This window comes from Macrotis lagotis, chromosome X (genome assembly GCF_037893015.1).
Source record: "Macrotis lagotis isolate mMagLag1 chromosome X, bilby.v1.9.chrom.fasta, whole genome shotgun sequence".
In the NCBI taxonomy this organism is placed as follows: domain Eukaryota; kingdom Metazoa; phylum Chordata; class Mammalia; order Peramelemorphia; family Peramelidae; genus Macrotis; species Macrotis lagotis.
Genome location: NC_133666.1, coordinates 170,158,133 through 170,186,034, shown reverse-complemented (window position 1 = coordinate 170,186,034; position 27,902 = coordinate 170,158,133). Strand labels below are relative to the sequence as shown.

Below are 27,902 nucleotides of genomic sequence, written 5' to 3'. Positions count from 1 at the left end.
AATATAATTTGCTTATAAACATTAGATTATTTCAAGCCTTTGATGGTTTCAATGATAACACTCATGATAATTCTGCATGTTGATTTTATTGTATTCTATACAGAACATATTCAGTGGGGGAGGGAGAAGGGACCATATTTCTGAAGCAATTAGAAAAGATCCACTTGGTCTCCTATAGAATGTTTCTTCTTTAACATTCTCCATCCTTTGTGATCTGGATATCCTGTCTAGTTTGTCTACAATTAAAGGAGAAAAAAAATTAATTACAAATCATAAGTAGATTCGTTTTTTCACCACTATGACTGTCATATCATAGAATCATAACTTAAGAACTAAAAAGAAAATATTAAAAATGCTCTAGATGCCCCATACCCCAACCTCATTTTTTTTTTACATAAGGAAACTTAGATCCAGAGAAGTGACCTGTGAAGGGAGCAGAGTTGGGATTTGCCTCCAGGTTCTTTTACTCCAAATTCACTGTTTTTTCCCCCCCACTGTACCTTGCTACATAGTTACATTCATAATCTAGCAAGTTTGTTTTTAATATATGCATTTTTAATATGTTTCCTAAAGGCAACATATTAGATGAGTGCTAGGATTTAAGTTAGGAAAATCAGAGTTCAAATTCTTCAAATTTGAGAGTTTTTCTTGGCTTTAATCCAGTTACTTTGATGAACTTGGATACATGAAAGTTATGTCAGTGAATATCCTACCAAGCTATAAAGGCTTAGAAGACAAATCTGACAATGAACTATGATCTCAGGAACCAGGTTTTTTAAACTTGAAGAAACTAGATACCAGATAATGAATATTTTTCAGTCATAGTAAACTCTTGAAACCATACACTAAAGAAGCCTGGAGGAGTTGGGGTCTACATTGCTGGAAGGAATGCCTACAGAAATCATGAATATTTTCAAGTATTGAAAAATTCATCATCTTCCAAAAAAATAAAGATGAAGTTCCATCCTTGTGACATCACCAACAAGATGGAAGACTAGACAAAATGTATTGACCCACATTTCCCTCTAATGCCTCAGATCTACAAATAGCAAAGTAGTTCTTTGTGCTGCAACAGAACTTAGGCAGAGAATGAAGTAATGAGACTAAAGAGGGCAATTCACATATGTGTAGCTATGTGGCAATCAAGTGAGCTAGAGAGAAAAAGCCCAGCATTCATTTGGGGCCAATCCTATCCCCACCTACAAGTCACTTAGGACAGAGATCAAGAGCAGTGAAAGGTGAATTGCTTAGCATGGGAGGAGGCTGAGATTCTTTGAGATCCAATCCTTTGGGAAACTGCTATCAAAGAAGAGAGATTCAGAAAATGAGCAATAAGGAAAGAAATATTCAGGAAATCTCAGAAGAAAGGAAAATCAGTTAAAGATCTTAAGTATATGCAGATCTGGCTTCCAAAGCAAGTAAAAGAGTTCAGACATCTATGAATAACTATTGAAGACAAAGGAAAATAATTCAACACCTGATTCTGTGCATTCCCAAGAGAGCATGCAACCACAGGATGATGTTGCTGAATGAATAGTTTAACAGAGAAATGAGAATAATGAAAGCAGAATTTATGACCTGGACAACAAAAATAATTGGCAGAATAGAAAAACTCAAGTCCACAGTATCAAGTTTTATCAAAGAAATAAAAACTAGGATAACTAATTGGGAGTATAAATGCATAGAAATCAAGGACACCTTGGAAGAAAAGCAAAAGAGGTAAAATGGAAAGCATGATTTTTAATCAAGAAAAACATTGATCTCAAAGACAGGATATCATGCAAAGATGACAGTCTTTCATAGGAACACAACAAATAAAACTCTGTACAACTAAATATAAGAAATAATATGAGACTACCTAAAATTTTTGAATACATAATAAAATGCCAATTGAAAGAATTCACAGATTGTCTCTAAGGAAAAAAACAAAACAAACCTGTGACTACAAACACCAAGACACAAAGTGGTTAAATTCTACAAGCGACCAGGAGAAAAATGTTCAAATTTAAAGGGAAATAATTGCATCTTTTCTCTTTGAACTATCGTGGATCTATGTCCCTCATCTTTACCCTTTAAAAGCTCATCCTCTCCTCAGTGAGCTGCTGTCTCCCTTTGAGAGGCAAGACTGTTCTTGGGGATTGTGTTCATTTAGAACATCTTTCACTAAATCTGGGAAAAAACAAAAAGAAATAAAGCTGAATATCATAAGACTATTCTGTACCTACCTTTATTCACAAGGAATAATGGAATAATCAAAGAGCAAAAGTGTTTTTCAGTGCAGAATAATCTATCCTGTAAATCTAAGCCTAATTATAAATGAAAATAGATGGATGTTTAATGAAAAAGAACATTCAAAACATTCCTAAAATTAAAAGTGGATGACCTGAAGGAATTATTTACTTATTAAATATCCCAAACAATAGAAACACAGTAAGTATAAACAAATACAACAACTAAGGCTAAAAAACTAGGGTAAGACCATTAAGAGATTTCTTTCTAAATATACATGAAGAAGCAAAGATAAAAGTAGAAGTCAGAAGTGTTTTTGGAAATACAGGCTTGAAAAATAATAGACTAAATCTCACAATACCCTGCTTAGTGATTCATTGCTTTTTGGATGGGATTAATTGATAGTATAAGAGATTGAATAAAAGGGGAGAGGGGAAGAAGAGGGGAATGTGGAATTTCCCTAATCAAAAGTTATTAGTGAAGGAAAATAACTATTGTCTCTTGGGAAAAAGAGAGCCTATAGAAAGAGGGCAAGAAAGCAAAGGTAGGGGGTTGACAAAGGAGAAAAGAAGGTGAAAATCTTATTTCGGTGTAGGTGGGTAGTACCACTGATGAGTGCTCCTATGAAAGAAATAGAGAATTTATAAAGTTGGGGACCTTACAATCTGTACAATCTGCAGAGATTTAGTGCTTAAAGAGCATTCCTCCTGTCTCAAGGGGAATCAGATGTCTTGGAACAAGTGTGATGGGGCCTGGACACAGGAGAGAGAGCTTAAGATAAATGAAGTAAAATGATAGAGGACAGGGTAAAAGTCAGTAAATACACAATCAGAGAAATAAGAAGTTTGTACAGTGGGACACCTCTATGAAATTATTTCTATGGCCTCCTTAAAAAGGGTAGGGAGAAGCAAAAGCTACAAGACAGAAATCTGTTTAGAAGAAAGATCCCAAAATAGATTCTTGAAAATTTTAATTCTATGAAGAATTGAGATTAAAAAAAGGACTAATTAAGTATTAGGGTCATTAATCAAAGAATAAAAGTCTAAAATAGAAATGGAAGATAAATGGTGGATTGAGGGAAAGAAGCTCTTTTAAGAAAAAGGTACAAAACTGTGATAGTAATGCATTGTTGGTGGAGTTGTGAACTAGTCCAACCATTCTGAAGAGCAATTTGGGACTATGCCCAAAAGGCTATAAAATTGCATACCCTTTGATCCAGTAATACCACTGTTAGGTCTATATCCCAAAGAAAGTTTTTTTTAAAAAAAGAAAAAATGACTTATTTGTTCAAAAACATTTATAGCAACTCTTTTTTTGATGGCTAAGAATGGGAATGATTAAACAAGTTGTGGTATATAATTGTAATGGGATATTATATGCTATAAGTGGGATGATTTCAAAAACACCTGGAAAGACAGACATGTACTGATGCAAAGTGAAGTGAGCAGAACCAAGGAATCATTGTACACAATAACGTTATTATTGTATGAATAAGAACTGTGAAAGACTTAGCTACTCAGCAATACAAAGGTCCAAGACAATCCCAAAGGAATAAAAATGAAGCATACTATACTATTCACCTCCAGATAAAGATCTGATATTGTCTGAATAAAGACTGAAGCATGCTATTTTTTCATTTTCTTTGTTTCATTTTTCTTTTATCCAAACTTCTTGTACAAAATGACAAATATAGAAATGTTTTACATGATTGCACATGTATAACCTATACCTGGATGATTATTGTCATAAGGAGAGGAGTGGGAGAAAGGGAAGGAAAGAATTTTGAACTCAAAACTTTAAAAAAGTTTAAAAATTATTTTAACATGTAATTGGGAAAAATAAAATACTATATACATTTTTTTAAAAAGAAAAAGCTACAGAAAATGAAATTTTAAAAAGTTGATTACCAAAAAAGTTGAAGAGAAAAGGGGGAATTCTATTTGACTATTACCTGAGAGAAAAGAGAGGAAGAAGTTAACAATTGAATAAATAATAAACCAAGAAAAAAGAATAAGCAAAACTTCAAAGCTAGATAAAGGGGCAACAAAAGAGAAGAGGTGAGGATCTGAGGATGAGAATAGGTTTTATTCAAATAGATTAAGAATTTATACCTTTCTAATGTGTTTCAGTGCTTCATGAGTCACATGCTTTTTTTTTTTTATGGAAAGTAACAATGAAATGTAGATTTTTAAAATGCTAAACATAAATAGAGGAAACTCCTGTACTGGGTAGGAGGATAGACTTGAAGACCTTTAAGGTTCCCATATTCTGTATATTGATTGATGATTCTCTATCATTGTATTGCATATTATAATATTCCCTAGTTTTATGCTCATGGTAAATATATATTAATAGATATGCTGATTTTGCTTCACCTAATAAATTTAAATCAATCAATAAACTTTCATTTAGTAAGTATCTATGTGCCAGCCTGTGCCAAATGCTGAGAGTGCAAAGAAAAGCAAAAAACAATCTCTGCTTTCAAGAAGTTCACAGTCAAAATGGGAAAACAACATGGAAACAACTATGCCTAAAAAAAGATATAGAAAGGATAAATTAGGGGGAGGGGGGTGTTTCAGAATGAAGGCACTAAGAATAAAGAGAACTGAGAAAGATTTCTTGCAAAAAGTGGAATTTGAACTGAGATCTAAAGGAAGCCAGAAGAGCCAGGAAATGGAGGGGTGAGAGTTCCAGTTCTGGAGAGACAGCAAATGAATATGCCCAGAGAGTTGAGAAATGGAATATTGCATACAAGTTACATCAAAGAGTCCAGTGTCAATGGAATGTAGAATATGAGGGAGTAAAGAAAACTGGAAAGGTAAGAAATATCCAGGTTATGTAGTTTTGAACTTCAGAGGCTTTTATATTTGATCCTAAAGGGAGCTTCAGGAATTAATTGAATTGTATGGTGACTTTATGAACATAACATTAACATCTGGGAAACACTGAGAGCTGACTTGCCTCAGTTTCCTGCTCTACTTCTGATTTTTTTTTTTGTTTTTTTTCTTGGATCTTTATGTTTTTATATAAAATTCACTTCCAGATATACCTTTCTCTGCCTGAACTTTGCCTTTTCACAAAGGTAAACATTTTAAGCAAAACCAACCAACACAGCAACCAGATGTGATGGTTTATGGAATTTTTCTACCTCTGGAAAAAAATAGGTGGATGCTTGCAACTATTTTTGGTCTTCTCTGTGAAAACGTAGCCCTAACCAAGATTTGAACTTGACTTAAGCATCTTAGATTCTAAAGGCAGTAGCTTTTCTTCACTAGAACCCATAGCAGAAGGCACCTGGAAGGGTTTTGGATTGACCTGGAACTTGAGATCAGAGGAATCCCCGAAGGGAGGAGAGAACGGGCCATTTTTTGGCATAGTATTAGAGTACAAGCAGTTCAGCTATAACACTAGGGGTTTCAAAAGCACAAATTTGTTCTGAAATTGTTCCAATGCCATTAATATATTAGGGAACTTTCTGAGCATAACTTGAATTATGAATTAGTTTCTGCATAATTTCTTTGGGAAATAATGAGGTGGAAAACTGTACCCCTTCACAATCAAACCAGGTCTTTTCAAGGTAAAGTTTTATCATGTTTTTGTGTCTCTTCTGTTGAAACAGGATCTGGGGGGCAGAGAAGGACAGGGATATATTAGGCTATTCACAGCTCTTTCTACCCCCATCCCCTCCCATGAGAACACAAGGCAGGGAGTTGCTGCCTGCCCAACTGAGCAGCAGTAGCCAGGGCATAATCACTTTATTATAATATTTATATATGTTTTAACCATTTAACATATAAAGAACTATGCTTCTGCTTGTTTTAATTAGGTTCCTGGTTTTTTAAATGTGTCAATGAAGAAGTTTTTGAGCATTGTGCCCCTAACTTCATTTCCCTCATAAGGTTTTTATTGCATAATTTTTCATTTTGCATAATGAGGTGCTTTTTGGGGAACAACTATATCTTGTTATGGCAGAACTGCTGGTACTTTTAATTTCACTAAATCCATCTCTGCAGGGGAAGGGTTTAGTTTGTCTGAGGACTTACTGTACTTACAGGTACTATCAGTACATTCTGCTGAAGAAGATCCAAGCATTATCAGACAAGTGGGATGAAGGGAAGGGGTTGAAGAGAGGGAAAAGAGGAAAAGCTTTAATTTCTTTTCTCCCAAATACTTGGGTTTTGTTTGTTTGTTTGTTCTTGATGATGTTAGGGTCGGCATGAATATAGTGGAAAAAAAGAAGATGATAGATTTAAAGTTGAAGGGGACTTTTGTGATCATCTAGTCCATTCTCTCGTGGGTGGATAGAGTGCCAGATTTGGAGTTTAGGAAGACATATCTTCTCGAGTTCAAATCTAGTCTCATTTACCTTGGGTAAGTCACTTAACTGTTTTGCCTTAGTTTTCTCATCTGTAAAATGAACTGGAGAAGTAAATGGAAAACCATTCTGGTATCTATGCCAAGAAAACTCCAAATGGGATCAGGAAGAGTTGGACACAACTGAAAAATGACTGAACAACAACAAAATTCCAACCTCTCAATTTAAAAATGAGGAAACTGAGGCTCAAGGGATTTTCCTTAGATCAAATAGGCGGTAGATGTTGGAGCTGGGATATTAAACTCAGAGCTCTGTCTCTGGTGTCTGTGCTTATTTGTTTTGAAAGGGTTTTTAGTAATCTAAACTCCTGATTCTATAGATGAGGAAACAGACAGTTAGTGTGAGACTCTGGACTTGGACCAGATATGCTGCATTGTTTCTTTTATGAGGTAATTGGGTTAAGTGATTTACTCAGGGTCACACAGCTAATGTCACAGGATTTGAACTCAAGTCCTCCTGTCCACTGAAATCCTTAGAAAATAATATTTTGCTGCTGGGATAATTGGAAGTTAGTATGGAAGAAACTTAGATTAGACCAACACCTCACACCCTTTACCAAGATAAGATCCAAATGGTTACAGGACTTAGACATAAAAAAAAATACAATAAACAAATTAGAAGATCAAGGACTAGTTTATCTGTCAGATCTATGGAAAGGGGAGCAGTATATGACTAAGGAAGAGTTGGCAAACATCACCAAAAACAATTAGATGATTTCGATTACATTAAATTAAAAAGCTTTTGCACAGATAAAACCAATGTAACCAAGATCAAAAGAAATGTAGTAAATTGGGAAAGAATCTTTACAACTAATGATTCTGGCAAAGGACTCATTTCTAAAATATACAGAGAACTGAGTCACATTTTTAAAACAAAAAGCCATTTCCCAATTGACAAATGGTCAAAGGATATGCAAAGGCAATTTATAGATAAGGAGATCAAAGCAATCCATAGCCATATGAAAAAATGCTCTAAATCATTAATTATTAGAGAAATGCAAATTAAAGCTTCTCTGAGGTACCACCTCACACCTCTCAGATTGGCCAATATGACCAGGAAGGATAATGATCATTGTTGGAAGGGTTGTGGGAACTCTGGGACACTATTACACTGTTGGTGGAGCTGTGACCAACACTTCTGGAGAGCTATTTGGAACTATGCCCAAAGGGCAACAAAAATGTGCATACCCTTGACCCACCAATACCACTACTGGGTCTATACCCTGAAGAGATGATGAAAAAGGGTAAAAACATTACTTGTACAAAAATATTTATAGCAGCCCTGTTTGTGGTGGCAAAGAATTGGAAATCCAGTAAATGTCCTTCAATTGGGGAATGGCTTAGCAAACTGTGGTATATGTATGTCATGGAACACTATTGTTCTATTAGAAACCAGGAGGGATGGGATTTCAGGGAAGCCTGGAGGGATTTGTATGGACTGATGCTGAGTGAGATGAGCAGAACCAGAAAAACACTGTACACCCTAACAGCAACATGGGAGTGATGTTCAACCTTGAAGGACTTGCTCATTTCATCAGTGCAACAATCGGGAACAATTTTGGGCTGTCTGAAAAGGAGTGTGCCATCTGTATCCAGATAAGGAGCTGTGGAGTTTGAACAAAGTTCAAGGACTATTCCCTTTAATTTAGGAAAAAAACAGATATCTTATTGTCTGATCTTGTTACCTCTTAGACTTCTCTTCTCCTCTTTAAGGATATTATTTCTCTCTCATCACACCCAATTTGGATCAAGTTACAACATGGAAACAAAGTAAAGACTGACAGAGTACTTTCTGTGAGGGGATGGGGGAGGGAAGCAAGATGGGAGGGGAACTGGAAAACTCAAATAATATCTTTAATAAAAATAAATTTAAAAAAGAAAAAAGAAAATAATATTTTGAACAAAATGGTTCCTGTGGTAATTAAACAGCAGCAAGGATCACTAAACTGTATATAAATATCATTGCTGACTTTATGTTAACTTAGATAAACAGTTAATTTGAAGTCAGCAACAATGTTTATATACAGCTTAGTGACCCTTGTTGCTATTTGAATATGATATCACTGATGGGATTATATATTAATACCAAAAGGCTCAGTGAAAGGTATAATTAGATGGAGCAGCTAGGTGACACAATGGATAGAGCACTGGCCTTGGAGTAAGGAGGACCTGAGTTCAAATCCAAACCCAGACATATAATACTCACCTAGCTATATTACCTTATGCAAGCATTGCCTTGCCAAAAAAATAAATGTACAATTAGGAAGTGAACTTACATTCTTGCAGTACACAGTTGGCATTCATTTTCATAGGTCTTCCCATTGGTTCCACAGACAGGTTGTTTCAGTTTAGGACACTCTGGAATTTTCCCCATGTGTTCACAGATTGGCTAAGGAAAGACATATATGTAATTCAAGAGAGAAAAGTTCATTATTCTCATTAGCATATTAGCCATTTGGGGAAAAACTTTGTGGCAAAACTTGATAATTTAACTAGGTTTCAGGAAAAGACTTTGCCATCCATATTCTCTGGAAATTGAACATTGCCTTCATATTTTAATTTTAAAAATTTATTTATTTGTTATTATTATTTTTGGAGGCAGTTAGGATTAAGTGACTTCCCCAGCTAGTAAGTGTCTGATGTCAAATTTGATCACAGGCTCTCCTGACTCCAGGAATGGCAGAACATTGCCTCTCTTGAGATAAAATCAGATCTTCAGATAGGCACCTACTCTCTCAATTTCATGTTAAAATTTTAATTCTTATTGCCTGTTCCTGCCAAATCAGCAGTAGTGGTTGGCTGGCCTTTACAGATATGAATGATTCAGTAAGATAGAGCTCAAACATGGTCCAGGATTAGATGGTTCCATTACTTCAGTCTCAAAGGTTTTTAATTCATCTTTATGACTATCATCCACATTGTAGGTTGCAATTCCCTTATGCCTTAGGAGGGAGTTTTATGAGTCACTTTGATTTTTAAAAAATTCCAGTTTTTTGATATTTCTCTTGACTTGGCTAGTCCGAGTCTCCAGAAACAGATGTCAAGTTGAGACAAGTCAATAGGCATTTATTAAATGCTTACCTATTTGTACATACAGTAGACACTTTGCTAAGTACTAAGATACAACAAAAGGAAAAAAACAGTCTCAGCTCTTAAGGAGCTCACAGTCTTAACTGGCAAAAGAGTATGTCAACAAGTAGGCATTGAAGTAGTTCAACAGATAAAGCTCTGGACCTGGAGTCAAGAAGATCTGAGTTCAAATTCAACTTCAAACACTTACTGTTACTCTGGGCAAATCACGACCTCTTTTTGCCTTAATCCACTGGAGAAAGAAATGGCAAACCATCTCAGCATTTTTGCCAGGAAAACCCATAGACAATAGGACCCATAGAATCACAAAGAGTTGAACACGACTGAACAACAAATATAAATATTAGCTATTATAATTGACTATCATTAACTATGTACAAATAAGATATATACATCATAAATTGGGGATAATCAACAAAGGTAAGCATTAAAACGGATTAGGAAACATGTTTTTCAGAAAGTAGGATTTAAGTTGAGACCTGAGGAAAGCCAGAATAGCCAGGAGGAGGCAAAAGCATCATATGTAAGAAGTAGCTAGGAGACCAGACTCACTGGACCACAGAGTATAGGGAGTAAAATAAGGTGTAAGAAAAAGAGGCCAGGTTAAGAAAAGCTTTGAAAGTCAAGTAGAAGAGGTTAAGTTAGAGGAGGTGCTCGCATAGTGCTTAACAGATAGTAGGCACTTAATAAATGAGAGCCATTGTGATTTACTGAATAGACATTTAAAGAATTTAAAAGACCAGATTTCTATACAAAGACTATAGAGTTTTGCAGGACCCACCAGAGTTTGTGCTCTGTGAGCATGACCTTTGAGAGTCAGTTGTCACTTGAGAGGGAGAAAATTGGGAACTCAAATTTTTTTAAAAAATGAATGTTGGGGCAGCTAGGTGGTGCAGTGGATAGAGTGAGCACCAGCCCTGGAGTAAGGAGGACCTGAGTTCAAATCTAAACTCATTGCCTAGCTGTGTGACATTGAGCAAATCACTTAACCCCATTGCATTAAATAAATAAAAATTTTTAAAAATGAATGTTAAGGGGCAGCTAGGTGGTACAGTGGATAGAGCACTGGCCCTGGAGTCAAGAGTACCTGAGCTCAAATCTGACCTTAGACACTTAATAATTACCTAGCTGTGTGGCCTTGGGCAAGCCACTTAACCCCATTGCCTTGCAAAAAAACCACTAAAAACTAAAAAAAAAAAGAATGTTAAAATATATAAAGCATAATTATTTTAATAAGTAAATATATATATATATATATATATATATATATATATATATATATATCCTCTCTCTTTTTTTCTTCCTTCTTGAGAAGGATGTAGCATATTGACAAGAAAACTCTAGCTACTTGTTACCAGATGTTTCTATGCTCCATGAACCTAACATGTTTACTGAGCTCTTTGAGATAACGATGCAAACACAAGGAAATCCAGAGGCCTTCATTCTTTCAAATTACCTTGAAGGTCTACAGAAGGAAGAATAACTCTAAAAACTGAAACTAAGTGACCTGGGGTCAGCCTAAAACAAGATGATGACTGTTGGGTTGTGAATATATATAGATTTGGATTAGATGTGTGTGCATGTATGCACATATTGTAATATATATATAGATATACACATATATATATGTATATCTATATATATATATATATATATATATATATATATATATATATAGTGTGTGTGTGTGTGTGTGTGTGTGTGTGTGTGTGTGTGTGTGTACATAAACAATGTCTCACAGGAAGGACTCTTTACTGTGACTCAGGAAAGTTGTTTAGTTGTTTCAGTCATATTTGGCTCTTTATGACCCCATTGAGAATTTTCTTGGTAAAGATCCTGTAATGATTTGCCATTTTCTCCTTCAGCTCATTTTATAGATGAGGGAACTGAGGCAAATAGGGTTAAGTGACTTACCCAAGTCACAAAGCTGGTAAGAGTCTGAGAACTAATTTGACTCCATCCATGGATTCACCTCTAGGTAAATGAAGAGTCACTTCTGTGCATGGTTCATAGTAAGGAAGGAAGAGAGAGAGAGAGAGAGAGGAAGGAAGGAAGGAAGGAAGAAAGAAAGAAAGAAAGAAAGAAAGAAAGAAAGAAAGAAATGGAGGGAGGAAAGAAGGAAGGGAGGGAGGGAGGGAAGGGGGAAGGAAGGAAGAAAGGAAGGAAGGAGGAAAGAAAGAAAGGGAAAAAGAGAGAGCAAGAGGGAGGAAAGAAAGAAAAGAAGAAAAAAGCAAGGAAAGAAGGAAGAAAAAGAAAGGAAAGATTATTGTTGTATAGTTGTATCAGACTCTTTGTGACCCCTGAATGATAGCGCACCAATACCATCCATTGGGGTTTTGTTGGCAAAGATACTGGAGTGGTTTGCCATTTCCTTCCAGTGGATTAAGGCAAAAGATCACACAGCTAGTGTCTGAGACCCAAATTTGGCTCAGATCTTTTGACTTTAGAGCCCATTGCTCTATCCAATGCACCCCCTAGCTGCTTAAGGGAGAACAATGGTCCTTATATATAAATGATATTCATAATTTATAAAGCATTTTAATCATGTCTTCTCTGACTTTAGGGGGAAAGAGGAACAGTCCTCACTTAGTTGAAGGTTGGACAGATTATGGAGCCAGACAAATCTAGGCTTGTTTTTACAAAGTGATGATAGGATGGAAGTAAATGTTTCATTTTCTAGTAATCTGGGGTACTGCTTTATTTAATAGAGAAAATTAAGGAAAATTTCCATTGGGCCTAGATCTGAACTAACTTTCTATAAGTTCCAACTAAAAAAATCCTATCTTTTGTAGGAAGCCTTTCCCAACCCCTCTTAATTCAAGTGCCTTTCTTCTGTTAATTGTTTTTCATTTATCCTATGCCTAGTTTGCTTTGTCTATATTTGCTTATATGTTGTGTCTCCCCATTAGATTATAAAGTCCTTGAGAGCAGAGACTGTCTTTTGCTCATTTTTGTATCTCCAGCACACAGTAGATGCCTAATTAATGTTTATTGATTATTTTTGGTTGATAGATTGAATTAGAAGAGAAGCATAGATTCATCTTTCTTACCATTCTCTGAAAAACTGTTTCTTTTGCCTTCACCGGTTCTCCTGTAATACATGGTAAAGTTTGTTAAGATAAGCAGGACAATTCACAAGGTTTTTATTGCTAAAATCTGTCATAGACCTTGTTCATGGGGATTCAGTAAACATTAATTGAAAGAATTAAGAAGTGAACCCTGATATGTAAATAGGACTCTGCCTTACCTAGGGAGTAATTTAGAGCAAAGAGGCTGAATTCTGTCCTGGGATATCCCACTGCAAGAAACTTCTGGATCTATTTAGTTCCAGAATATTTCAGAGTTTTAGAGTTGAACAGGTTGGAACCTTGAGAGAAATTAGTAAATTCCCATGATGAGAGGCTTTTGGAAAGAGTAGTCAGGAGCTAATGTCCTTAAAAAAGCATAGCTTGCTCATGGGGTACAGGATACACTTTACAATTTCAGAGTTAGTAAGGATCTCAGGGGTCATCAGTCTGACCCCAGATCAGATACATGAAATTTTTCCTTTCAGTAACCTCTGGGTAAATACTTTAAATTACAAGCAGTATACTAAATATCTAAATGCTCTCTGGGGAATGTACGTAGGGGTGTGTGATTGGAAAGAATATCCCAGAAAATATAGTAGTCATCATTATGACTTCTGACTCTCTCGTACTCAAGATAATTTTTAAACTAGAGAGATATTTTGCAGACAAGCAGAATGCTACCTTAATCCAATCCATTACTCTTTTTTTAAAAGGTTTTTGCAAGGCAAATGGGGTTAAGTGGCTTGCCCAAGACCACATAGCTAGGTAATTATTAAGTGTCTGAATCTGGATTTGAACTCAAGTGCTCCCGACTCCAGGGAGGGTGCTCTATCTACTGTGCCACCGAGCTGCCCCCACTGTTACTCTTTTTTTAGGGTTTTTTTAGGGTTTTTTTAGGAAAGATAATTAGTAGTTTGCATTTAAGTGACTTGCCCAGGGTCACAGAGTTAGTTCTAAGGTCGAATTTGAATTCAAATCTTCCTGTCTTCAAGCCTGTTGCTCTATCCATTGCACCACCCTGCTGCCTCTAGCTATTATCTAGACTCATTTGGTACCTGCTTACCATATGGTGTTCTTAACCATAAGCAACTAGGGCTTTGTCTCAAGGTGCTGACATCCAAGGACATACTTCCTCCAGGTGGCTACTCACACCTTCACCCATGATCAACCACAAGCCCCTATCTGCCATATTGTTAAATCAACATGATGCCATTATGGGACTTGCATTCCTGCTAACTCCCATGGATATAAGAATCAGACTCTACCTTATACAATGTAGTTGTACCCATGGTTGGGCTGTCCTCTATGCTTCAGCTTATCTTTGTTCATCCTTTCCCATTCCCATCCCAGCTCAATTATTTTTCTCCCAGTAATAATGTTCCTAGTTTTGCTTCCAGAGATATGGCTTTAGATATGCCCATGAGCCTTCAAAATTCTTTCCCCCTTTGCTCCAGTGAGGCATATCTGGCACCAAATGGGATAATGAGATGAAGGCAATGGGACCTTTACTCTCTACTTCTCAGGAAAGAGATCCTTATATTCTCTATTTTAAAAAGCTACAAACTTATTCTTTATCCTTTTTTTAAACAGTATTTTTATCAAATTATTTGACCTAAAAATGCTACATTTATACATAGGAATTATAAAAGTGCAGATTTTGACTTATCAGAGGGAGAACTTTCATGTAATGTGAACTATAAAAAAAAGTAATGATTTTCCTTACAAAACAGAAGTAGGAAAGAAAGGCTGAATGATCTAGTTAAAACTGGTTTAGAGAGAATTCATGCTTAAGGCAGGGATTGAACAAGGTAATCTCTAAATTCTTTTTCCTTTGCTAAGAAGTTTTTTTTTTTTAGGTTTTTTGCAAGGCAATGGGGTTAAAGTGGCTTGGCCAAGACCACACAGCTAGGTAATTATTAAGTGTCTGAGGCCCAATTTGAACTCAGGTACTCCTGACTGCAGGACTGGTGTTCTATCCACTGCGCCACCTAGCCACCCCCCCCCCCAACTAAGAATTTGAATCCCAGAAGTCAGTGCTTTTCACTTAGAATATTTTTTGCTTCTTGGGGTAGAGGGTTTGGGAAGAGGCACACACTTTCTTCAGAGTAGGTAGCTAGTGGCAACCAGGTGATGCAGTGAATAGAGTGTATGACCCAGAGTCAGGAAGACAATGAATTCAAATCTAGCCACAGTGTGAACCTGGCAAGTCCCTTAACCTGTTTATCTCAGTTTTTTCAATTGTATAATGAGGATAGTAATAGCACCTCCTTCCCTTTCTATATATCATGAGGTTTAAAGTAGAGGAAGGGAACCAAAGTTGACTCTTTTGCTGTTCCTAGCCTTGTTTCTGCCCCTGTTCCTTGACCCCAACCAGTTAAGGATTTCAGTCTACCAGATCCCAGTTGAATAAATTCAACAAACTCAGTGTAAGAAAGAGTTTCAACTTGGTCCCAACGTATTCCAGTCACCAGTGATGATAGTCAGAGACTACCTTCTACTATTGTTGTGAGGATCAACTGAGATAATATTTGTATTGTGCTGGGAAATATGGTAAGTACTATATAAATTCTAGTTATTATTATGATAAAAATTATTTTACAAGCCTTCATTCAGTTTTAAACCTTCAAAGCTTAAAGTTGAATGAAGACTTCTGGGATGTTCTGTATAAGAGCACAATTATCCCTTTTGGAGAGATAAATTGAAAAAAAATGGGAGAATCACTGTAGCTCCATCTCTTCCCAGTCCCATTCCTAGCAATTTATGGAGGAACAATTAGAAAAGCTTCCCCTTTCCTCATAATTGTCCCCTTTGTCTCTCTTCCATTTTATCTATGTGCAACAAGGTAATTTCAAAGAATAAATCTGCTCACCAACCTGGTACAGCTGTCGGAATGTTATTACAAGTGGCTGGGCTTTCCTGATATTTGAAAGAAGAGTCATGAGGAACACAGGGCAAAGAAAGCTTTGCATAAGGGGGGCTGACATCAGGGGGTGTGCTTCCTTCTCATGGTCATTCACTTCATGGTCCTTCATACTTACACCTGCCACATCTTCCCTTCATCAAGGGATGGATTAATGAGGTTAAAAACTCTGCCCATCCTTTCAGTGCAGATACCGAGTAATGAAATACATCTCCTCTTGATATCCCAGCACATAAACTATGACTTTTAGGAATTTCTAGGTTGTTCTTTTGATCTACCTAATGACAACTCTCAGGCACAAAGGAAAAATAGTCCCATCTCCTATGAGCTTTTTTCCTCTCTGTCTTTGCCTAAACCATGCTCCCTCTGCCAAAATCTTCTATTCCCTACCTGTTGAAATCCTACCCTTCTCTAAGACACAGTTCCAATGTTATTTTCTCCAGAAGGCCTTTCTTGATAGGATACCACTAGTCAAAAGTGATCATTCTTTCTTCAGAACTCACATATCACCATATACCTGTCTTAGGATCTTATTCCACCTTTTCTCATTTACTACCTATTTGTATAATATATTTCTTCTATCTAGGCTATAAGCTCCTGAGAAGCAAGTGCAATTTTTTAGTCATCTTTATATGCCATATAACATTTGCATATTGTAGGTATCTGGCAAATAGTTTGATGAGTGGATGTTGAATGAATTCTAATACTTTATAGAGATCTAAATACATTTCATTATAGAGCAGATATATAACACCACAAAATTTTAAGAGAGGTCAGTCAAATGGGCATCCTACATCAAATTGAGTTTTTTGAAGCCACGAGATGGGTGTTACAAGGATATTACATAATCCTTAGAGTTTTTTTTCTGGTTTATACATGTCATGGGGAGTTTTAAAGTAGAGAAGGAGGGTTGCCAAAGTTGATTTCCTTGCTTGTTCCAAGCCCTGTTTCTGCCCTGTTCCTTGGCCCCAAATAACAAAGAATTTTAGCCTGCCAGATTCCAGTTCAACAAATTCAACAAATTCAACACAAGATACACGTCTAATTTAGTCTCAACTTACCCCAAATAACAATGACAGCAACCAGAGCCATGGTGAGCATACATATTTTGACCTTCATGTTGAATTCAGCCCTGAGATTATGATGGGGACTTGAGATGGGAAGCAACAGAGGTGGAGAAAATTACTCTGGTTTTATATCCTGAACCCTATTTATAGCCCAAGTCAGCCCTTTTTATCTTATCATGGGTCAGCTGTGAAATTCAGGATCTAAGATATGGTATTCTCAAAACAATTAACCCCTCTATTTCCTGGTGAATGGAAATTTTCAGGATTCCTCCATCTGAATCAATCCCTTTGTAGATGGCAATGTAGGATGCTCAGAATAAAGCACCATCCTTTAATATTATCTTCCTTGATACCCAGATACAAATATCCTTCATTAAGCTCACATGTTTCCTGGAGCCAGAAGAGTTACCTCAGGGAATCCTTTTTTAGAGGAGCACAAAGATGAGTGCCTTTCTCCAAATCACACAACAGAAGAATAAGAGAAAGCTTGTCTGTGCCTGGCCAGAAGGTGAAGAAAATGGGGAGGGACAGGGTTTAATGCAGAGGTACAGTAGAGCCGATTTTTACTAATGAGAGCCCATTGTTTGTTTTTAGGTGAAACAGCAAATATTTATTGAGAACCTAGTATGTGCCAGAATTGAGCTAGTTACTGGAGACATTATAAAGAATGAGACAATCTCTACTCACAAGGAACTTACGTTTATTAGATATGCATTTATACAATGTAAAGGGAATAAATACAAATTTATGAGGTAAGGAGAGAGAATATTTCAGGCAGGTGGGATGGCTAGGGCAAATGTTTGGAGACAAATCTGATCATGTCACAATTAAGTCAATTCCAGTCCTTCCCTATTGTCTCCAGTATCAAATATAAAATTCTGTTTGGCTTTCACATGCTTCCATAACAAGGCCCTGTATGAGAGCTCATTCTTAAATTTTCAGTATGAACATTTACACCTCAGAAATCTATAAACTGATCAGGGCTTGATTTATTGTTTGGTGATTGCCTATGAGTAAGGAAATGATGGAGAAAATGTAAATGACATAAATTAAACTCTTTTCAGAGAGCTGGTTCTTAAATATTCAGCAGCACAGTAATGCCTCCATCTTTGATAACTTTCATCCTATATTTCTCCTTCTATTTGTGACTTCTTTTCAGGAGGCAGTTGGGGTTAAGTGACTTGCCCAGAGTCACACAGCTAGTAAGTGTTTGAGGTTGGATTTGGATTCAAGTCTTCCTGATTGCAGGCTGGTGCCATCTAACTGCCCCAACTTTCTAATCCTAGTTTTGTTGCTTATTTTCTACGTGACCTTGGGCAATATCAATAAATTAAGAATAGTATCAATTATTCTGCCTCTTTCTCTTTTAATGAAGTTTTATTAAGGCTTTTTGTAATTTTTGACATATCACCTACCCTTCTCACAAAGAAAACAATTAAGCAAAACTGACAAGTGCAGCATATTTATCCAACAGTGCATGCAACATTCTGCACCCATAGTCTTCCATCTCTCTACTGAGATGTGTGTTTAGACATTTGGCTTTGGAGCCAAGATTTGTCACTGCATTCCATCTGAGCCCACCTTTTATTTTAATTCTTATTTTTAGCAAATTATAACATATGATTGTCATGGAATATTATAAGAAATGGTAAAGGTGAAGAATTCAGAGAAATTTGGGAAGATTTGCAAGAACCAATGCAAAGGGAAAAAAACCAGGTGAATAATATATAAAATGCTCTACTTCTATTAAGGATTATTTTGAATATTAAATGGGAGTAGTGAGTATGAAAATCTTTGGAAAACATTAAATTCTAGATTGGATAATTCTTTTTTTAAAATTCAAATTGTCCTGGAAAAATGAGAATTCTGCTTCTGAAACTGTGGCACTAGTTTATTAGGATACTAAGCAAAGGCTATCTTGTATTTTAGTTATTTGTAAAAGTTTTAGAAGCAACTTGAGGGCAGAAGCTGTGGACCTCTCACATAGCACCTTGTCTATAATGGGGGATTAGTAAATGTTAGTAATGGCTAGTATTTTTGTAGCATCCACCACCAAGCACTATGCTAAGTGCTTTAGTTGCATCTGATTTGATCCCCATAACAAGCCTAGGAAGTAGGTGCTTTTGGGAGTATCATTTTACAGTTGAGGAAACTGAGATAGACAGAGGTTAAGTGACTTTTCTAAATTCACACAAGCTAATAAGTGTTTGAGGCCAGATTTAAACTCATGGTTTCTTGAGGTTATCCACTGTACCACCTAGCTGCCTCAATATTGAATGAAAATCTCCAAATATCTTCCTCTTGGCAATGATAGTGATAAGGGAGCTAGATGTCTCAGGAGGAAGCTGGGCGGTTCAGTAGAAAGAGTGCCAGGACTGGAGTCAGGAAGACTCATCTTTCTGAGTTCAAATCCGACCTCAGACACTTACTAACTGGGTGACACTGGGCAAGTCACTTAACCCTATTTGCCACAGTTTCCTCATCTGTAAAATGAGCTGGAGAAGGAAATAGAAAAACCACTTCTTTGCTAAGATAACCCCAAATAGTGTTACAAAGAATCTGAACACATCTCAACAACAACTAACGTCCTAGGGAAAAAAATTACCCATGGGGGAAAAAAATCAATCTTCATTACTAAAAGATTACTGTTTTGTTAATGAAGATCCTGACCCTGTGGGGGTGGGTCAGTCCCTACCTCAACTGGAAGAGTTAGCTGCTAATCCTTATCATTTTTAATGCTTATTTAAAAGTCAATATTTAATGATATAATTTCCTGTATTAAAAAAAAAAGATGATAATAGGGAAGGGAGGTGACCAAAGTGACTGTTGGATTAGTGACTCCTGAGATCTTTTGTGCTGATAACATCATAGAACAGGAGGATGGAATCTAGTATTCATAAATATCTACTATCATGCCCAAGAATATCCATATCACCTGAGGCCATTTTTGGTGCATGTCTCTCTGTCTCTCTCTTCATTTTTTCCCCCCATTACCCTCCCCAAGTTGTACCTTAGTCCCTGTGCTGACATCTACAGACATACTTAGCTTCATCTTGGATGATATCTGCTGAAGCATCACAGAGGTCATGGGATTTGTGGATAGTCACCAGTTTAGGACCATATTTTTCTTCTGAGAGTCTATCACCTCTAGAATCAAATATAAAATCCTATGTTTGGCATTTAGGCTCTTTGTAACCTGGCTCCTTTCCCACCTTTCCAGGCTTTTTGCATCTCACTCATCTCCACTTTCTCTGAGATCTTGTAATTCTGGCTCCTTGCTATTGCTAATACACAACAGACCACCTTGGGGGTTGACAGTTTCCAGTGTTTTGAACTCTCTTCCTTCTCATTTTTATTTTTTTTTCTTTCAAGTCCCAGCTAAAAATTCCATCTTCTTCAATAAGAATTGGGAATCTTTTTTCTGCCAAGGACCATATGAATATTTATAACATCATGTGCCTGCTATATTTGACTAAACATTTAATTAATTCACCCCTAAACAGCTCCTAGATATATTGAATTTCGAGTCCCACTGTGGCAGGGCCAGATCAGCCCCAGCTGGAATTTTCTGCCCCGTTCTACCAAAAAACCTTTCCTGATCCCCTTCAGTATTAGTGCTTTCTGTTTATTGATTCTCTCCACCATATATACATATATAAACATATATATGTATATATATACATGCATATATGTGTCTCCCACTTATATGTTGGAAACACATATAACTATATATAGTCTGCATATATTTGTTTGCACTGTATATATCATATTGTTTATACACATACACACACTCATAAAATTTGTACATAGTAGTCTGCATATTCTTTCAGTGTTCAAATGCAGACTTCTTGAGAGCAGGGACTGATTTTTTTATCTTTTGCTGTATTTCCACTATTTAGGATAATGCCTATCACAGCCTAATTGCATGACAAATGATTGATGTTGACTATTCCATCACCTCTTCTAGTAGAGCTAGGAAGACCCTTAGAAGGTATCTGGTTGAATCTCACCATTTTACAATGGAAACTGAAGCCTAGGAATGAGAAATGTTGTTCTGGAGGTAATTTGAGGAGTTAATGACAAAGCCCAGATTAAGGTCACCATATTTCCCATTTAGAGCTTCATCCATTGTACTATCAATGTCCTGATGGGAAATACTAGATTGTAGAAACTTTGCCCTTGCTAAGTTAAAAGGTATACTTCTCCAACTTAGCATATAACATGATGGTGGAACTGACTGAAGACAGAATGCCTATAAACATACAATTTATACAGATTGCTCAAGATTAACTAATAACACAATTGGCATTTTTGACCTTTATTTCTTATGACACTATTGAGGGATGGGTTGAGTCAGCCTATGATTGACATAATTGGCAACTTTATTAACTCTAGAAATAGCTTCCTTTTGGATAGTGAGAGTCAATGTAGTCAAAATGGAAAGAGCATGGGCCAAAGAATCAGAAACCTAGATTCAGTTTCTAATTGCCTCAGACTTTTTAAATTACGAGACCATACTATTTCATGATTTCAGATCATGTCATAACTTGAGTCTTTAAAAGGATCAAGATGGATGGGAGACTCAAGAATGAAATTCTCATACCCATTCTCAAATTATTTCATCAAGGGGGAAAAAAGTGGAAGACAACTTAAAGAAACCAATATTGCTGTCCTGGTTTGTTTTTGATAAAGTCGGATTTTAAAAGGACATGTACAAAAGACAGAAGCAGGAGCATAGTCTTGTTAGAATGGTTTTTATCATTGCTATAATCAGTAAGCCAGGTAAGTTGATTTGTGGGAGTAGATAAATAGCCAATGTTTCCAGTAGCTCTGATGAGAATATTGATCTTCCACTCTAAGAGTGGAACTTTCTTTTTGTATTTTTTTCCCTTTGTGTAAGGCAATGGGGTTAGGTGACTTGCCCAAAGTAACATAGCTAGGTAATTATTAAATAACTGAGGCCGCATTTGAACTCAGATCTTCCTGACTCAAGGGCAGGTGTTCTATCTACTGAGCCACCTAGCTGCCCTGGGGAGGTAACTTTTAAAAAAGCACAGAGAACCCTGTTTGTTAAAAATAGTTCCTATGTTATAACTGTTAGCAATCAATGAATAAACATGTACCACTATTGTTCTAATCACTGTGCTAAGTAAGTTCTGGGGGATACAAAAGGAGTCAAACAGACAGTCCCTGTCCCTGCCTTCAGGAACTCACAATCTAATAGAGAAGACAAGATGCAAACAAATATATACAAAACAATAGGGAAAAATGAAAGGAGAGAAGTTCCTGTCATTAAGAGGGGTTGGGAAAGACTTTCTGTAAAAAGTGGGATTTTAGAGGAAATTTAGAGAACTTAGAAAAAAAGAGGCAATACTTTTTTTTTAGTTGTTTTTTTTTTTTTTGCAAGGCAATGGGGTTAAGTGGCTTGCCCAAGGCCACACAGCTAGTTAATTATTAAGTGTCTGAGGCTGGATTTGAACTCAGGTACTCCTGACTCCAGGGCTGGTGCTCTATCCACTGAGTCACCTAGCCACCCCAATACTTTTTTTTTTTGAATGAATATTGAATGATCCTCAACTCCATAAAGTTCTACTTTCCTGAAACTAACAGAATTACTCAGGTTTCTTTTTAAGTGCTTACTTATTAGGCACCTGGGAAGGCAGGCCACCAACAATAAATCAGCGTCTGTAGGGCTCATACCATATCATATCTTTCTTAAATAAACCAGAGTTGATAAAAAAAAAAACAACTTAACAACTTTAAGGTAAAATATGTAGCAAATGAGGCCAATAAGTAAGTAATTATAGTTCCCAACCAAGAACTGAGTCATCTTGAAATGATAAAGAGAACAATTCAGGGTGTGTTTGATTGAGTATGAACATCTGGTAATTAGGATGTCATTTGAAACATAGGATGTCATCGCAAATATATCTACTTCCTGGAGGTTTGCTAAGTGGAAACACCCTGCCTTTTCTTTCCATTAGTCTGCATCTAAAAGCACATTTTTTGCCAATCTCCATTATCTACCTACTATAAGATTCAGCTCCAAGCACTCTCTAAAACCAGGTGAAGAAGATAGGATTGTAGGTTAACAGTCTATTTAGAAACAGGCTCCAAGGACATAGGCAATATGAAAAGAAAGTCTTGTGCTGTTTTCATTTTGGTTTTCTGGCCCACTCCAGTGAATATTTTTTGAGCATGCATTTTCCCCTATTTTGTTGTTTTTTAGTCATGTGTGACTCTTTGTGACTCCATTTAAGATTTTCTTGACAAAGATACTAGAGTAGTTTGCCATTTTATTCTCCAACTCACTTTATAGAAGAAGAAACTGAGGCAAATAGGGTTAACTGACTTGTCCAGGGTCACACAGTTGCTATTAAGTGTCTGACATCAGATTTGAACTCGGGAAGATAAGTTTTACTGTCTCTAGGTTCCAACTTTTATCCACCATGTAAGCTAGCTACCCCAATAGCTATATTTACTTATAAATTTATTCATAAATTTATATTATTTGCTTACCAATTACATTGGTCACAGAGAGAAAGTCAGAATATTTTTTACTTTTCATTTCCACTTACAGACTTTCCCTGTACCTCCAACACTTAGCAACCTTTCTTCTTTTGATGGTCATAACTATGGGAAATTATCATCAAATCCAGATTCCTGTAACTATTACCTGCTGATGTCTCAGAACATACTCTCTCCTTTCTCAAATTCAGTACCTGGATCCTAGTCTTTATCTCCAGTCTAAATTCTGCCCTCTTGGCGGGGGATTTCAACATTTATATTGAATTCTTCAAATATTTTAATTTTTCAGTTCCTCAATGTGCTCAGTTCCCATGACCTCCTCTACCTACTCCTTTTAAACTACTCAGAGATGATCACATCCTTAATCTTGCTATCAAGCTGAGGTAGAATATGCTAACCCATATTCTACTTAAATATTCATGAACTTTGAGATTCATTTATTTGACCACATTCTTTTATTATTCTATCTTTCCTCATAATCCCTGACCATGTTTTTAGGTTTCACTATGTTTTCACTTACTTCAAGGGCAAGTGAGTGGTTCAGTGTTGGGCTGTGAACCATAACAAAACCATAACATAAGGGCTGGGCTGGACTTCAAGAAGTCTCTTCTTCCTGAGTTCAAATCTGGTTTCAGTACTGAACTAGCTCTATGACCCTGGGCCTTATTTGCCTTAGCTTCCTCTTCTGTAAAATGAGCTAGAAAATAAAATGACAAACCAATCTAGTATCTTTCTCAAGAAAACTCCAAATGGAGTCATGAGTCTAACACAACTGAAAAATGACTAAACAATAAGAACATGACCTTCAGTTCCTCTACCCCTCACAGTACTTTCTCAGGCCATCACTCTTACATTGGCTACACTCTCCTCCTTTCTCTGTGTTAACCCCTTCTTGGTGAACCAGTTATATTCTACAGTATTCTCTTGAATCCTTGTATTGTCAAAGACTAGACCTTAACAAACTCTAATCCTTTATTAGTCCTACCAATTGCCTCCTCTTCTCCCCTGAGAGTTGATTATAACCTGTGTCTGGCTTTTCTCTAGCTCTGTCAGTCATGTTCGACTCATCATGACCCTGTGAACCATAACAAAATCTGGCTCCAACCTACTTTTCCAGTCTTAATAATAATAATAGTTGACATTTATATAGCTTCCAGCTTTAAGAAATAAGACATGTGCTACCAGATTCTCTTCAAGGAGAGGTCTCTGAAGGGGAAAAAAAGACTGGGAAGAAATTGATACTTCTAGGAGCTAGCACCTCTTTTAACATGTCAGCTTCTCAAATTCAATATATCCAAAACAGAACTAATTAATTAATTAATAAAAGTTTATTAAGAACCTACTGGAACCAGGAGAAATGGGATTAAGGGAGGGGAGTTCATTTTGTGAAGAATTCACCACACTCTGACTCAGGGAAGTGAGAAATTGCTTAAATTTTAATTCGCAGTTAACTACAAAAAGTTCACAGGTTAAGTTCTTTGGAGAAGCAGCAAGATAGTGAGTTTTAGTAGAAGTAGTAGAGTTAAGTATTAAAAAAGAAACAGCTGCAAACTAGGCTGATGAGAACATCCAGGACAGCTAAGAGGGAAGAAAAAGTGTGAGAAGTTATTTGGAGGATCATGATCCCCCAAAATGGGCTGCCTTCACAGAAAGATGGGGGGGGGCAGTAAATTGCTGAGAATAGTTGAGAGATGGGGGAATCATATTCCCCCAGAGCAGGCTGTCCTCCAAAGGCACAGAAGCAACTCAACTGAAGAATGAGTGAGCATTTAAGGAGGACTTGGGAGCCATAAGTGGGGGAGGTCAGAGACTAAGTAATTTAGGTATATATATTGAAGGGGGCAGTAATTCAGCAGAGATGAGGTAATTAGGATTATGTAGATGTGGGTTGATGGGTCAAAGATTTACTCCTTTCTGGTTAAGGCAGGGATTCATTATTTTGTTGATAAGGGCTTTTGGACATACAGGTTGTCCTGATTCATGTCTGGTCACTGTATACAGATGCTTCCAGAGGAGAAAGTGAAGCTGGTGACTTAGCACAGCACTTCTCACTCCAATTCATGTGTATGTCATGGCATCACCTCCCTGAAATCATGGTCTTCTTCAAGAATGAAGGACAATAATTACCTAGCTGTGTGGCCTTGGGCAAACCACTTAACCCCATTTGCTTTGCAAAAACCTAAAAAAAAAAAATGAAGGAAAAACATCATCATTGACCTCAACTCATAGTTTGGACAATGGGACAAGTGAGTGTGTGTGTATGTGTGGGGAGGGATCAGTGATAACATAAAGACAGTGCAGAGGGAGCAGATTAATGATAGGAGTATTATTATAATTATATTGTATTAGGATTATAATTATAGGATATATTTCCCTTAACATTTCTAGTACTTCACTATTAAGTTTTTGGGAAACAAAAAAAGGTAAAAACCCCTGCCCTCTAAGAGCTTACAATTTAATGGAAAAGACAATAGGAAAACAAATATATACAAAGCAAGCTTTTATTGTACTAGCTATATAGGAAATAATTAAAAGAAGAGTTGAAGGAGAAATGCTGGAGAAATATTTGTCTAGTTTTTTCTATACCATTAAGGAACTATTATTATCTATACTTGTCCAATTTTCTCTGGACCTCTAACTCCCTTTCCATTGTTTAGTATAACCCTCTTCTCAAATGTAAATTCGACAAAATAAGAGAAAGAAACCTCAGTTCATCCCCTCTACACCTCCCCCACCTTCTTGATTCTTAGCCTTCCAAGGTGGATGCCTGACTCCAGTCATGGCCAGGTGGGGTTACTCCTTGACATGCTCTCCCTGACTTCCTGCACAGGATATGGGCTAGATTTCCTATAAAAATTTGGCCAACCCCCTCCTCCATGCTGGATCCACATGAGTCTAAACCAAGTCACATCCCATAGTTGTTTCCTTTTCCTTTCCTCTTTCCCTTTTCCTAAATATCTTTGCTGGGGACTTCCGGCCAAGATGGCAGAGAGAAGACAGGCACAGTTCTAAAGTCTCCGGATCTTTCCCCATCTATCACATGAAACAAACCTCTTAAAAGAAATCCGACCCACAAAACTCGGAAAGAAAAGCCAGGAGAAAGAACATCTACCTCAGGATTTGTCTCCGGCAGAAGCTTTGGCCGAATTCAGGCGGGTGAGTCTGGGCTCTGAGGGAAGATCAGCCCGGGATCAGCCAGATTGGCAGCTGGGTTGGAACTGGGAGTCTGAGGGCTGGAGAGCCGGACCTGCTGGATCAGAGGTGGGGCTGGACCGCGGGGGGTGTGAGTCGGCAGGAGAGCGGAGGCGCTGGTGTTGGAGCTGTCCCCCGGAGATCCTGGACAGGGCTGGGGGGGGAGAGTTATGGAGAAAGAAGGCTTTGGACACCATCCCTGGGCCCCTCTGGTCTGAGTCCCATTACTACTCAGACCTCTTCCCTTACAAACAAATGCAAACTACTTCTGCCTCAGTCCCAGGTGTGTGAGCAGAAGAATCAGCCCAGCTGAGGAATGACCTCAGGCCAGGGTAAAGCCCACCATTGATTAAAGGCAAAAGAATTCAATAGCTCCAGTTCCTTCCCTCAAGCAAAGGGAGAAGACCTCGCAACCAAGGTCACATACACTCCAGAGAAAGCAACCAGCACCTCCTACTGGCCAGCCAGAGAAGCTGCACTCAGTAAAGCCTTTAGCAATCCCAAGCCCAGGTGAACCAGCCCCCCCCCCCCCCAAGTCTTAGCAAAATGAAGAAGGGTCAGCAAAAAGGTGGATCCATAGAAAAATTCTTGGAAGGGAAAGACCCTAACTCAGAGAGACCTGGAACCTCTAAGGAGAACACGACCTGGTCTTTCAGAAAGACTTCCTTGAAGAAATAAGGAAGGAGTTTAAAAATCAACTGGAAAATTTGGGAGAGACAATTAATACCTTGCAACAAGAAAACAAAACCTTAGAAAGTACAATTGGACAAACACAAAAAGAGAATAAATCTCTCAGATCTTTAAATGGGCAAATGCAAAAAGAAATTAATTCTCTCAAAACATCAATTGGTCAAATGGAAAGCTCTTTCAAAAGTAGAATTGACCAATTGGAAAAGGAGTTGCAAAAGGTTAATGAAGAAAACTCCTCCCCCCAAAAAGAATGGAGTCTACAGAAACTAATGACTCCATGAGACAGCAAGAGTCAGTTAAACAAAATCAAAAAATAGAAAAAATAGAAGCAAATGTAAAATACCGCATCAACTAAATATCTTTGCTTTTGTAATAATCTGTGAACCTTTTTTTGTAGCCTGTGAATTAAAATCTAAACCTTTCTTAACTCCCTGAGTCTGAGTGATTGGTGTGTTTTTCACCCCAAATGAACCAGATCTTTAAGCCCCTTATTTCCCTGAGATCATTTTCCCATCTTCAGAAGAAGGGCACTAGAATTAAGTAGGGTTTGGGGGAAAAGTTTCCTGTAGAAAGTGGGATTTAAAGGAAACCAAGACTCAATCAAAAGAGAATTTTTTTTTGCTCACTGTCAAGAGAACCACTACCTTTCTAACTGTCACTTAGACTCAAAAACCTCAGCATCATCCTCACTTTATTCTCATCCACATGTATGATTTCTTGCTAAATTTCGTCTTTTCTTTATCA

General features: G+C 37.1%; 1 protein-coding gene across 1 annotated transcript; it reads right to left on the bottom strand.

The window, feature by feature from the left end:
- Nucleotides 1-78: 78 nt before the first annotated feature.
- On the bottom strand, nucleotides 79-16,965 carry SPINK4 (serine peptidase inhibitor Kazal type 4). The gene is made up of 4 exons (XM_074201943.1): nucleotides 16,743-16,965; nucleotides 12,744-12,784; nucleotides 8,880-8,992; nucleotides 79-236 (listed from the first exon to the last, which is right to left on the bottom strand). Exons 1-4 carry the CDS (start codon nucleotides 16,798-16,800, stop codon nucleotides 191-193), a joined length of 258 nt encoding a protein of 85 aa, XP_074058044.1. The 5' UTR covers nucleotides 16,801-16,965; the 3' UTR covers nucleotides 79-190.
- Nucleotides 16,966-27,902: the final 10,937 nt, after the last annotated feature.

Excerpts from the sequence above, each read along its gene's own strand:
- SPINK4 (XM_074201943.1), bottom strand. The coding sequence starts at position 16,800 with ATGAAGGTCAAAATATGTATGCTCACCATGGCTCTGGTTGCTGTCATT. Across the intron at positions 12,785-16,742 it reads TGCTGTCATTGTTATTTGGG|GAGAACCGGTGAAGGCAAAA; the intron begins GTAAGTTGAGAC and ends CATGTATTACAG. Across the intron at positions 237-8,879 it reads CAACTGTGTACTGCAAGAAT|ACAAACTAGACAGGATATCC; the intron begins GTAAGTTCACTT and ends CTTTAATTGTAG.